Raw genomic sequence first — 13,996 nt, forward strand, 5'->3', positions numbered from 1 at the left:
GGCCGAGGGAGGAGGCTGGGTCTGTATTCTTTTTGCCAGCGCCTCCAAAAGTGATCGGCTAAGTTCTGCACTGTCTTCCATGACGACAGTGACATATCTTTGTCTGTGAAGACGCCCAGCGGTGCCATTGCGCTCGACCGGCCGATGAGAAAATGGTTCGGCGTCAGAGCCTCGACATCTAGGTCTGGATTCACAGGTGTCAGTGGTCTGGAGTTCACTACGTGCTCGGCTTCTAGAAGCAGCGTATGTAGAACTTCTTCATGAGGTGCTCTCTCTTTTAGTGTAGCTTTCAGTGCAGTTTTCACGCTGCCCACGAGTCGTTCCCATGCACCACCGGCGGAAGGGTTGCCAGGCGGTATCTTTTTCCAGGTGATCGCTCGTTCAGTCAGGAATGGCTTTAGACTGTCTGGCAGCGTTTTCTTGGCCTCTGCAATTTCTCGTTCTGCTCCGTAGAAGTTAGTTGCGTTGTCGGAGTACAGAACGGTAGGCGTGCCGCGCCGAGCTATCATTCTGCGCAGTGAGAGTATCATAGAGGATGCCGAAAGTGAGGCGGCAAGCTCTAAGTGCACAGCTCGGGTAGTGAGGCAAGTATATAATACGCCCCATCTTTTCTCGCGGCGGCGGCCTATTGTAATATTCATTGGGCCAAATAAATCTACGGCTGCGGCGGTAAATGGCGGTTGATTCGCCTGGAGCCTCTCTGGTGGTAAGTCGCCTACAGGAACCTTGAGTGTGGTCCCCTTATAGGTCCGACACCATTGGCACTTATTCGTTATATAACGAATGCTACCGCGCAGACCGATAATGTAATATCTCTGTTTCAGCTCGTTTATCACTGTTGAGTGGTTGCCGTGATTGTAGAGAGCATGAAAATGATGTATTAGCAGCTTGACGAAATCTTCTTTAGCGTGTAGAACGGGTATGTGTACATCTTTATCTATTCTGGCGTTCAGCACGATGACTCCATTTTTGTCGAGTTTTACTGCGATTTTATGGAGTGGCGATTTCTTCGGAATCGGCCGTCCAGTTTCCATTAACTTGATTTCCTCTGGAAAGGCTTCATGTTGACTCCGGCGTATAAGCAATATCTCTGCTAAGTTCAAATGCCCCTTATTTATGTCTGTGTCTGGTTTCTTTTTAAGCAATGCGGCTTTAAAAACCTCGGCGGCAACCAGTGTTTTAGCGGTGGCGCGGATTAAGCGTACGAACTTTGAGAACCTGCATACCTCCGGCAGGTACTCAAACTTATTTTTCGCGGCGCCTACCGAGCATACGAGCTTGTTAACGCGTTCTTCGCCCGTATCGGCGACGGGCGCGGGCGTTTTCTCTGTCGGCCAATGCTCCTCGCTTTTACGTACGAAATCGGGCCCTATGAACCATCGGTGGTTCGCTCCAAATTGCGTAGGTATACCGCGCGTCGCGTCGTCAGCTACGTTAGCTGCACTAGGCACCCAGCGCCAGTTGGCGGGGGTGGTAGTGTTCTCGATTTCCGCTAACCTATGTGCGACGAACGTTTTGTACCTACGTGGGTCCGACCGTATCCACGTGAGTGCCGTTTTGGAGTCAGACCAAAAATACTTGTCCTTTATTACGTAGTCTGACTCTTTGACTATGGTCTCCGCTAACCTAGTCGCTAGTACGCAGCTCTGTAATTCCATTCGTGGAATACTAACTACCCGGAGAGGTGACACTCGGGCCTTTGCGGCCACTAATGCGGACGTTCTAGTCCCCTCGGGGTTGACGCTGACTAGGTACACGGCCGCGGCATATATTTTTTCACTTGCGTCGCAAAAAACATGCATATATGCCTCCCTATTAAATGCGGGCACGTGTCGCGGAATTTCCAAGTCCCGTAATTGTTGTACGTTATCTATGAACGATCGCCATGCGGGTGCGAGCGAGACGGGTATGGGCGAGTCCCATCCGATTCCGGTGCGCCATATCTCCTGCATTAATGCCTTGCCTAAGACGGATATGGGGCTTACGTATCCGATCGGATCGAATATTGACATCGCACTACTCGTAACCTGTCGTTTTGTGGGTAATTTCTGACCGTTAAGTACGTCCTCGGGCGTGTTGCGAAAGTTTACGTTGAAACCTAAGGTGTCACGCTTATGATTCCATTTCAAACCTAACGTACGTTCGCTCTCGCTAGCGCCTAACAATGACGTTTCCTCTTTACTGTTAACTACGTCAGCAATAACCGCAGGATGATTCGAAGCAAACCCGCGAAGCTCGAATGACGCGCGCATATTTAATTCGTAAACCTCGTTTACTATGCGCCTGGCGTCGTCCTCGGACGTATCGAGCGCGATCAACATGTCGTCCATGTACGTATTTTTTATTGTTTTTTCAGCTGCGATCGGAAATTGTTCGCTATGCGTTCTTGCGTTTTCGTTTTTGACGTATAGCGCGGTTGTCGGCGACGCTGCCGATCCAAATATAAGCCGCTTCATTCTGTATTCTTGCGGTGGAGAGGTGCGGTCCTCCCCCCGCCAAACGAAACGTAACGCATCGCGATCTTGTTCAACTATCTCGATCTGTAAAAACATTTCTTTGACGTCCGCTATTACCGCGATTTTACCCTCGCGGAAACGCACTAGTACGCCAAAGAGTGACTCTAATAAGTCGGGGCCGGCCAAGAGCGCGCTATTGAGCGACCGTCCGTAGGCCGTGGCGGCCGCGTCCCACACTAATCTCATTTTGCCGCGTTGCGGGTGAAAAGTTGGGAAATGCGCTAAGTACCACACCCGGGGCGCATCGAGGGGGGGCGGCGACTCCATTTTCTCCGCGTAACCCTTGTCAAGCAAGTTAGCCATATGCTTTGCATATTCGGCCTTTAACGTTGCATCTCGGTCTAGTTTTCGTTCTAGACTGTACAGCCGTTTTAATGCTTGCGCTCGGTTATCTGGGAGCTTTTCGTCGTCTGTCCGCCATAATAAGCCCGCTCGATACCTATTCTCCCCCGGTATTTTTACACAGGTGGTTTTCAGTAAGTCTAGCGCGCGCTGGTCGGGGTCGGCCCGAGGTAGCTTTTGTGAAACGCCTAATGATTCTATGTCAAAATGCCGTTTCATTAGCTCTAAAGCCTCGTCGTCCGCGGTTTTAGGCCGTGCGTGCCCTACAAAATTTACCGCGGCGCGGCGCGTTCTATCTGGGCCGTGTAAAACCCAGCCCAGTCTAGTTAGGCTAGCAATGGGAAGCTCAGGCGGGCCCTCTAAAATTTGCCGAGAAATGATGAGGTGCCAATTATCTTGGCCTATCACGATGGTAGGTATGCCGGTCGGGTAACTCAATTCGTCCGCGATCTTAGTCAAGTGTTCGCACTTGTCGACTACGTCACGTGGTACGCCCTGCATTCCTATGCCAATATCGCCAATCGTGATTACCTCCATCATTTCCATGTGTCGGCTACAAAAACCCCGTATTGCGACTCGTAACGTATACGAATCTGGATTTCTGACTACGCCGCCTATGCCTTCTATTTCCAAAGTTTCGCCTTTTACGCGAGGCGCGAGTTTATCGGCCGTTTCGTGAAGCATCAAAGTCATAGCCGCGCCTTCGTCTAACAGCGCGAGGGTTTGTACGGTACCTAGCGGTCCCGACACCTCTACAGGCATGACTTTGAGGTACGTTTGCGGGAGCCTAATATTATTAACCGCTGCCGCCGGAGTGCTATTACCGTTCGCGGGCGCGGCCGCGTTCAGTCCGTGTAATAGCTTATGATGTCCGGCTTCGCATTGGTTAACTCCGCACGCGATGTACTTGCACTTGAACTTACGGTGAGCCGCGTCTAAGCACCTATAGCATAATCTAGCGCCCTTTGCTAAGTCCCACCGTTCAGGAATCGTCGCCGCTAAAAATTTACGACACGCGCTAACTTTGTGCTCGTGGCCGTTCTGGCAAACGGCGCACGTGCTGCGCGAGACAGGGACGGACGATGTCGGTTGTTTGGGCTTAGCTCCGGTCGACGCGGGTTTTTTTTTGTTACTATCGCGAGGCTTAACTTGCGCGATAGCGGGTTTATTACTACGCGGCGCTTCGCGTACGTAATGATCGTGGGAATCTGATTCCGACTCCGTGCTAGGATCGCGGGAAAACGCGGGGGCGCGACGCCTATCGCGAGAACTGCTTGCTCGCCTAGGGTCGTGCTCAAAAGATACCGTGTTTACTGTGTTCCGCAATCTGTTCGACGGCCTATGTCGGTTGACGCGTTTGGCTGCAGTGCTAATTTCGTTCAAAAACTCCGATAATGCAACTAGACCGGGAGTTTGACTATTAGACTGCCTATATTTTGCCCATTCGTAACGCACAATCAGATTAAGTTTGTCCACGATTTTGTTTACAAGTTCAGGCGCGTGTAAATACTGCTCTTGTCGCAGCGAACGTATGGTTGCGACGGCATTCGCAATATGTGCGGCGAAGGAAGTTATGTTCGCGTTGTCTTCTGACAAGCGCGGCATACGTTTTATATTATGCAACTCCGTTAACACTATTTCCTCCTGGTCGCCGAATTGCCGTTCTAGCGCCTCCATAATTTCGTACGGGTCCTGAACTGTGTACATAATTGATTTCACGGCGGTCCGAGCCTCGCCTTTGAGCGCGCGCCTAATACGACTTACGTTATTGACGGCACTAAACATGGGAGACGTGTCCTCGAACTCTGCCCTAAATGAAATCCATTCGGTTATATCTCCTCCGAATGAGGGTAACTCGGGCGGCTTATGGTAGATAGGTGCATAACTGCCGTGTGGCACCTCTAAATAACGCGGTTGCGGCCTACTAGTACCCTGCTCAATGGCGGCGGCGCGCGGCGGCGGCGCTGTCTCCTTCGGCAAGGGAATTTTACTATTCACGATCGCGACGTCGTGCTCCTGCGGCCTACACTGTTGTCCTACCCAGTTCCTAGTACGCCGTTCAGACTCGTCAGCCACGGTACTGCCTCTGTCAGAATTCGCCTCCAATTCGGCGATCTGCAGCTTTAATTTGGCAGTATCGGACTGCTTCTGAGCGACAACTAGAGCGGCTTTATGAACCTCGAGCTCGGCCATGAGCACCGATAATTGACTATCACGATCCCTATTTACCGATTCGCGACCTCTGATTGATCCACGAACAGACGGCGCCCGCGGCGGCGGCGGCGCGACCACGGGGTCTTTATTTACTAGCGTATTCGACCTACTGCGTTCTACTACCGTATCTTCGAATGCGTTCGAGTGTACCGAATTGTTGTCTATCTCTCCACCGCTATTCACTTGGTTGCCGGTGGAGCCTTTGCTCCATGTATGTGTCTCGGTAGACGTGGTCTTGCCGGACGAGGGGGTAGGGGTCTCTGTGGGCGCGGGGGCAGGCGGGCCCTTAGCGCGCGGTCGAAGATTTCTCGTACTCTTCGTAGACATCTTCTTCTTTCTTGACACACACGCGGGGGTCCCTAACTATATACAAATTTACCTGCCTAACACCTATGCCCTGACGCCACAGAGCGCAACGTCAGTGCCCCTAAGCGTAAATCCCTCGGTGCACTGAATCTCCCGCAATGACAAAGTGCAATGCCTAGAGCGTTCGAAAGCAGTGTGATGGCATCACCATGTGACACATGCAACGAAAGTTGCCAGGACGCGTGAGTGGAGGAAAACCTACAACACAGCACGGTCCGACCGGCAAGCCGGTTTGGTGGGGTATGGAGGGGTAATTGGGTAAGGGTCTGAGCCGAAGCGTACTTCAAGGCTCAGCGCGTTCGTTTTTCAAGCTTCTTTTTTCTATCTGAGTGGAGAAAAATCTCAACACTCAGCGCGTACTTGTTTCTTTGTTCTTTATTCGGCTATCGAAGGACCATAATTGTTGAGCGTAGACTGTTTTTCTTGAAGCTCGTACGCCGAAGACTGGAACGCGCTGACCGAAGTGAAGCTACCGCTGCCAATTACCTCAGAAATACCACCACCATGTTACCGGGTTAGTGTGAGGGTTAGTAAGAACACTTATTTTAGGGTTAATAAGATGTTAAGTGTAGAGGTGTTGTAGAAAGACTGACGAGGCTAGGTTGGGCAGTCATATTTATATGAGAGCGCGACCGCGCCCCGCCCACTGTGTCACGTGGGTGTGTTGTGCAGAGTCAGTATCCATTTATTGGCCAATCAGCTTACGCTATTTTACAAAGTTAGGGAATAGGTAATATTTATTGTGGGACATTGATTCTTATAACTATGCACGAAATATAAAAATAAAAACATAAACACACAATGATTAAAAGACATAGAAAGTTACACAATAATAAAACACAAAATTAGAGAATCACAAAACGTACAATAAAAATATCTTAAAAGCTATATACGACAGATGTGTTTTGCAATCAGAAAAATAATCTTATTAGAATTCAGAATTATCTACTTACCGTAATTTCATACTGTAATAACATTCATTCATTCATCGTTCATATATATGTATATGATATAATTATATTGATCGATCGAATGACATCATACACGTATGCGTTATGCCATGAAACTTACAACGTTATCACAGAATCATATTGTGGCCCTGAAAAGGGCCTTTTGTAACGGTCACTCGGGCGGGAATATAACAGAGGCCACATTCACCAAACGCCGGGTGTTACCGCTAGAGATGTAGCCTGATGAGAAGTGAGTACACTTAAGCCTTCTTCTCGGTCTTCTTGGGCAGGAGCACGGCCTGAATGTTAGGCAGCACACCACCCTGGGCGATGGTCACACCGGAGAGGAGCTTGTTCAACTCCTCGTCGTTGCGGATCGCCAGCTGGAGATGCCTAGGGATGATCCTGGTCTTCTTGTTGTCGCGAGCGGCGTTGCCTGCCAACTCGAGAACCTCAGCGGCCAGGTACTCCATGACGGCGGCTAGGTACACCGGGGCACCGGCACCGACGCGCTCGGCGTAGTTGCCCTTGCGTAGAAGCCTGTGGATACGACCGACGGGGAACTGAAGTCCGGCACGGTTAGAACGGGACTTTGCCTTTCCCTTAACCTTGCCACCTTTACCGCGTCCAGACATGTTTAAAGAGAGATTTAAGTTTAGTTTACACACACGAAACGAGAGCACGATTGCTTGCTTGCGAGTGTATGCCCGATCGACCAATCAACGAGTCGCGTGCAAGAGCGCAAATTAGAAAGAGATAGATATAAAATAAAAACATTTCAATTTATACATCAAAGTATACCTAATAAAAATGACACAATTAACAAAAAATATTCCGTAAATTATATACTTATATTTATGTAGTTGTTGTTGTTGTAAATCTAAGACTTCAAATAATACAGTTATATTTATCATTCACCATCGATAAGAAAATATTCTGTGTAAGTATTCATGAAAACCTAACCTAATCAGTCTTATCAGTGAGATCATCAATAATCTTGAGACTTTTGCCATAAGACTCGATTTGAGATTGACTTTTTATATTGATTGCGATCGATCGACTCGTGTATGTATGTGTGTGTGTGCTTATTGCAATGAAACAGAGGCGATATGAACCTTTGAATAAATTTGTTAGCCCTGAAAAGGGCTTTTTGATGTGCGTTTAACGCGCACAGGCGTATGACGAGAGGCGTGTGAACAGGCGACACGTCGTCGTATATACGATATATAGCGACGACAATCGACATATCCTCCACCATCACGGCCGATGTAAGTACGACGACGACAATGTGACGCAGTCTTCTTACTTCTTCGAGGCAGCCTTCTTGGCGGCGGGCTTCGCTTTGGGAGCGGCCGCGGCCTTCTTGGGCTTGGGAGCTTTAGGCTTCTTGGTCGGCGGCTTCGCGGTCTTCTTGGCCTTAGGCGCGGCGGCGCTCTTGCCCTTGGCGGGGGTGGAAGGTTTCTTCGCGGCGGGCTTCTTCTTGGCGGCGGCAGCCTTCTTGTCCTTCGTGGCGGCCTTAGGCTTGGCCGGGGACGCAGCGGCCTTCTTCGCCTTAGCGGGCTTAGCTGCGGCGGGCTTCTTAGCGGCGGCTGAAGATTTAGCGGCGCTAGATTTCTTGGCCGCGGCGGGCTTCTTGCCGGCCGATGATGACTTCGACTCCAGTTTGAAGGAGCCGGACGCGCCCTTGCCTTTGGTCTGAATGAGTGCGCCGGATTCGACTGCGCTCTTCAGATATTTTCTGATGAAAGGGGCCAGCTTCTCGGCGTCGACCTTGTACTGGGCGGCGATGTACTTCTTGATAGCCTGCAGGGACGAACCGCTTCTCTCCTTCAACTCCTTGATGGCGCTGTTAACCATCTCGGACGTCTTAGGGTGGGTGGGTTTCGCCTTAGGCTTCTTAGCGCCAGCGGAGGCGGACGCCTTAGGCTTCTTCGCGGGCGTCGCCGGGGCGGGAGCGTCGGCAGCAACTGCGGTGTCGGCCATATTTATTTATTTATTAATCGTCAAGTAAGTAAGTAAAGTAAATTAGTAAATCGCACAAACTGCGCAAAGAGAATACAGCGGACGCGTGTAAGCGGAGCGCTGCGCTGGCGAGTACTAAACACGGCTTATACTTGATATCATCTTACACTCCCCATTAGGGGGGTGAGGAGGCCATTTCTGGGCTTAGCCCAATTTGACTGCATCTATCGCGGACTGTTACGACAGCCCGGTCTGTTAGGCCAACGTTTATGTTGTTGGCCTTTTCTTTCTTCTCTCTATCTGTGCTCTTCTTACTCTCCCATGAGAGTAATGCATTCTCTCAGCGCGCTCTTGATCGCCTCCGGGCCCTGAGCTGCTGCTACCGTTATGAGTCTTGCGAACATGGCTTCTAAATCCGGTATCCCCGCCTGTAGAGTTGGAGCTGGGGTAGGGGCGAGGGGGGGTACTGGGGCTTCTTTGCTGGTTTTGGGCATCTTTTTCTTCTTCTTTTTCTTCTTTGTTTTGGGCTTGGTGGCCTCGGTCACGTCTGTTGCGCCCCTTTGGGTGGGGGCGTTGGCCGGCGCCATTAAAGAGGCGGGCGCCGACTCCTCCACTGTGGGCTTCTTGACGCTGGCGTTGGTCACAGGGCCTGTCTTCGTAGGGACCGTGTGTGCATTGGAGCCCGCTTTCCGGTTGCGGGCCTCTCGCAGGTACACGGGGCATCTTCTGTAACTTGCCGGGTGGGGGCCCGCGCAGTTGGCGCACGTGCATGGGTCCTCTTTCGGCCTGTCGCATTTGTACGCTGGGTGGGGGCCCGCACAGCGCACGCATTTCTGCGGCCTGTGGCACCCCTTCGAGTGATGTCTGAACCCCTGGCAGTTGTGACACTGCGGGGGTCCGGATTTCCCTCTCCATGCCTCTACTCTTATGCCTTTCAAATAGAGGAGCTCGCTGACCCGATAGATTGCGGTGTGGTCTCGCGGGGGGCCCGCTAGCTGCACGAAGTACACGCAGCCTGGCTTGTCCCCTCTGGCGTTAATTTGCTTAATATGTTCTACCGGGTATCCGAGCTCCTCGAATGCTTTCTTGATGTCGTCAAGTGGTGTGTCGGATGGTAGGCCCCGAAGCGCCACCTTCATCTTCTTGTCCTTCTCCATCTGGTAGACATGCCACTGTACGGCTAGTTTTAGGCTATCTAAGTGGTCGTAGATAGCCCTGTACTCTTCTTCTGACTTGGGTTCGAAGCGTAGTCCGCGACCCACCGGATAGGCGTTAACGGCTCGTCCCAATTTTGCTGCTATTTCTCTCGTCACTGCTCCCCAGTTTGGTAGCACCGGCGCCACGATGCAAGGGTATTTGGTCTTCTTCTTGGGGGGCTGTGAGGGTTGCTGGCCTGCAGCGGCGGCTCGCTCGGGCTTCTTCTGGGTGGGCTGCGAGGCCGTGGCTGCGTATGTGTTCTTGTTTGGGGGCTCTGTTGTTAATGGTCCCTGTATGCTTTTTCCAGCTGCCTTGTCTGCTGTGGGCTGCTGTACGGGCTCCGTTGTTTTGGTGCCCGGCTTCTTTTTCTGTCTCTGTGGCAGGGGGGGAGGCACCCCGGATGGGGGGCCTGGCTTCTGTGGCGGCTCCTTTTGTGGGGCTGAGGCTTGGGCTTCTGTTGGTCTGGCTGATGCGTGGGGCGCAAATAAGTCACCCCTGTGCACCTGCAGGCTGCCGATAGTTAGCGTCTCCTTAGGGGACGGCGCCTTCCAGGGTGGCGGTGGTGTTTCTGAGTTCTCCTCTGGCGCCCCTGCAGACTGGGGGCGACGTCGCAATCTCGGGTCCGTGGGGGGCGAGCGCTTTATGCAGATGCGTTTTCCGGCACCCGCTGCGGTGCCCGGGCTCTCCCTCGGGCGTTTCTCCGGTCTCAGGAAGGCCGGGTGGGCCCTGAGGAATTCCAAAAAGTGTAGTTCCGTTTCTATTCCCATTTCGTGGGATGATATTCTTACATAGGCGGCCAGCCACGCCTTTAAGCTTGCCGACGGCTGCTCCATGCCCATAATATGGGCAACTACAATAGTGTCACTATGTAGTTGCTCCATAGGGGAGTGGGGCTGGTCGGCGAGCCCGGGCGAGAATAGCCGCGTCGTCTGGTCCGGCAACAAGGATGTTGCGTCTGGTCCTGCTTCTGTAGGTTCTTCAGGCGCGGGTGTGGTGGTCCGTGAGGCTGGGGCTTCGCTTACAGTGTAGTCATCGCTGTCTACGAAGTCGCTGCCCACGATTAATCCGGTGGTAAGGGAGTCGAAATCGGGGGGTAGGGGGATAAATCCTGACTCCCGACTACCCTCCGTCTCCTCCGGCGTTTTCGGTTGTGTTCCCCGCCTACGTGATGTTGCTCTCGTTGATGGGGGTAGATCGCTAGATCGAGATTGCGATCTACCCACATGTTGCTTTTTATTTCCCTTTGTTAGCGACGCTCTAACACGACAGTAGATGATTCTAAGTTAATTTAAATCGAATAGTTTAAGATTGTATTCTTAATAAAGATTTTATCGTTTAGGTAGGCAAATTCGCTCTAGATTGTTATTAGTTCGTAAGTAACATGTATATACGCGTTATTTTATAGCCTAGGATTAGTTATGTATCTAGGTTTCATTCGATTTCATAAGAAAAGGTCAAATTATTTCCCTTGAATTCCTAATCCCATAGTAAAAAGAGTGAGATAAAGCATTAGAAAGAGATTAAAATGTAGATTCGTTAATTGGCTCACGAATTATAGCCAATCATAAGAAAATGTAGACAAGGATAGGTAAGAATGAGCAGGACGCACGATCAACTTCTCATTGGTCACACAAAATCCGCCGAGCATTTCGATATCGCTCAGATTTTACTATGGAGTTAGTACGTTCGATCAAATATCACGTAAATTATAAATATCCGACCATAATAATGTATGTAGAAATCGTAGAGAATAATATCGTTTATCGATCAGTGCAGGTACTATTGTCATAGGCCTAGCCAAAGTATTGTATTCGGCCAGCGAAAGGGCAAAAAACCCGCGCTATTGTCCTCGACGCGAGCGGACAATAGCTCGTATTGTGTGAGTATTACCGAGCAGAACAGAAGAGATTCGCTAATCGAGTAGCCTAATGGTTTAGATGTTAGGATACATAAGTTTTAATTCGATAATTACGTGATTAATTAAGTAAACATAATGTAAGCGATAACGAGATAACTAAAATCGAGGCGATGACGGCCGGATAGCGTCATTAGCCAATCAGAGCCCTTCGAATCGAACGAATGGAAATCGATCTTATCTCCTTATCGTAGGAGCTTTCCTTTTCTTAAATTTTCGTATAAATACAGGGAAGGACGACTGGGAAAGCACAGTATCGGAAAAGCAGCTTCTACTATCAAAAAGTCCTCAAGAAAACCTGAAGAAGTTTAAAGTGCTCAGTCGTTCTACTCTCAGTTACCGTGTTAGGAGTATTTTTATACCTTGTACCGCGATTAATAAAAGTCAGTTTTTACAAGTGTCGTAATTAGTTTAATTCGAATTCGTGGATAGTTATCCTGGTCCTTCGAGGGTGAGTCGGCGTGGGAACGGTCACGTCTCGGCAGTACGAGTGGCGGCGGCAGGGCGTGCCAGCGACCAGACTCTACAACTGAGCTCCGGAGGCTATAGTGCGTCGCGGATTGCATTACCCTTCATAGGGAAATCCTCTCTGCGATCTAGCGACGTTATACGTCGCCGGCTGGGGCCAAACCCCGCATTACCCTAACCCGGGGCTTCCGTTTTAGCGGGATCGGGGTCAGGCAACGCGGTGAGGGCTAAACCGGCGACGTTGCTGCTATGATGAGTGCGGTCCCCTCCGGCCTAGGCCGGGCCGCCGTATTCCGCGAATTTTTTCTTCACGAAGTAATTCCGGAATGTGCGTCGCGATGTACGTCCGAGCTTCACCGATCACAGATGCAATCCAACACGGCTTATTGGGGGCGCCACTTTTTATATATACTCCGGCTTAACCGTAACGCAGACCCTCATGTCGCGGGACGTTTTCTCGTAATAACACTTCCAAGTTTTCACTTACTCGTTTATGATTAAACTAAATTTATAGTGAATTATATTATAATGATTATAATAAAATTGCACATATACATTCTTTATGAATTGATATACGTATTTTAATAGAAGTTTTAGGATTTGGAACGCCGATAAACGAATGAGAGAACTTTACTTTTGGTATTATTTCTTTGCGTCGTACTTTTTTTTTGCGTCGCGCCTTTTTTTTTGCGTCGCGCCTTTGCTCTGAGCGGACGTGTAACTGGTTGTTGAATTGAATTTTGTGGAAGTTAATTTATAAATTCTTTCAATTTATTCTGTTTTCTCGGACCCTCCTTGTCTTTCGTGGGATTAGCTCCATATAAGCCGTCGGCCATATTGAACTGTGTCGGACGTCCCGCTCTTATGGAGTGGGTTTCGTGTGTGAACTTAGCTGTGAAGTGTCAGTGACTATGTTAATTGTGCAAGTTGATATTTGGTAAACAATAATACTTTTTGTATTTTTGTGGGATTTGAACCCGGGTTCGCTGCGTCGCAGCCGCGCGTGTTACCGCTGAGCCACGGATCGTTGAGCGTACTCGGTCGAATCTAGCGGATACCTCTAGCGAAGTCAACGCTGTTCTTGCTTTTGAACTTTATAGCATACGTCATATAGTTTAATTTAAAATGATTTGCAGTGGTTGCAATTCCAATGTCGAGGCGAACGCTTCATTACAATGCACGGGCTGCGGCAAATACTACTGCTTGAAATGCTTAGACATATCACCATTGCAATCAGAGGAATATATAACCAAAGTTGTTAAATCATGGCTTTGCTCATTCTGCACTTCAGTGACTAATCGACGACGAAGAAACGATGGCACGCCGGTTATGGGTGTAAACACCGTGCTGTTGACGGGCCGGGGCCCCGTGACCGGGGCCGGGGCCGGGGCCGAGGTCACACTAGATGACTCCGTTATGTCTTGGGACGCCACATTAGACGATTCAAAGTTAACTAACAACGCACACGGCACGAGTGTGTTGCAGAGTGAGTCGCTGACCACTCCTCCTAACAGGCTCCAGTCATTGCATAATACTCCCTCTCAGTCTGATCAGCACGCCGAGTTATTAAATAGTATTCTGCTTAAAGTATCGGCGCTGCAAACACAGTTTTCGGCCATCCAAGCAATCCAAGCAGACATGAACCAGGTTAAATCTGATGTGGCGGATATGAAAAACGGCCTTGAATCAAGACTGCAGGAAATGTCAAGTCGGATTGAGAGTATTGAGTCTAGAGTCACTGGACTGGAGAATTGTAAAGCGGAAGTAGATGAGTTAAAAACCAGCGTAAAAAATATAGTGGCAGAAATGCGTAGTAATGAACAGTGGGTAAGGAGGTCCAACATCCAGATTAACGGAGTGCCTGAAGCCAGAGGCGAAAATCTATACTCAATTTTGAACTCGCTGGCAGGGTTAAGTGGTTACCCTCTTAACGTTGCGACGGACGTCGACTTTGTGACCCGCGTTGCTGTGAAAAACGACACGGACAGTAGGAAACCAAAGCCGATCATTGTCAAACTACAGGCACGCTACAAAAAAGATGATTTTATCTCTTCTTTGCGGAAGCT

The 13,996-nt window shown here is 49.9% G+C and overlaps 2 protein-coding genes across 2 annotated transcripts; both read right to left on the reverse strand.

Moving 5' to 3' along the window:
* Positions 1–6,648: 6,648 nt before the first annotated feature.
* Positions 6,649–7,023, reverse strand: LOC134752485 (histone H2A). Its single transcript, XM_063688178.1, has one exon. It carries the CDS (start codon positions 7,021–7,023, stop codon positions 6,649–6,651), a length of 375 nt encoding a protein of 124 aa, XP_063544248.1.
* A 667-nt stretch (positions 7,024–7,690) lies between these two features.
* LOC134752486 (late histone H1-like) lies at positions 7,691–8,371 on the reverse strand. Its single transcript, XM_063688179.1, has one exon. It carries the CDS (start codon positions 8,369–8,371, stop codon positions 7,691–7,693), a length of 681 nt encoding a protein of 226 aa, XP_063544249.1.
* Positions 8,372–13,996: the final 5,625 nt, after the last annotated feature.

The sequence above is a fragment of the Cydia strobilella genome, chromosome 24 (genome assembly GCF_947568885.1).
Source record: "Cydia strobilella chromosome 24, ilCydStro3.1, whole genome shotgun sequence".
NCBI classification, from domain to species: domain Eukaryota; kingdom Metazoa; phylum Arthropoda; class Insecta; order Lepidoptera; family Tortricidae; genus Cydia; species Cydia strobilella.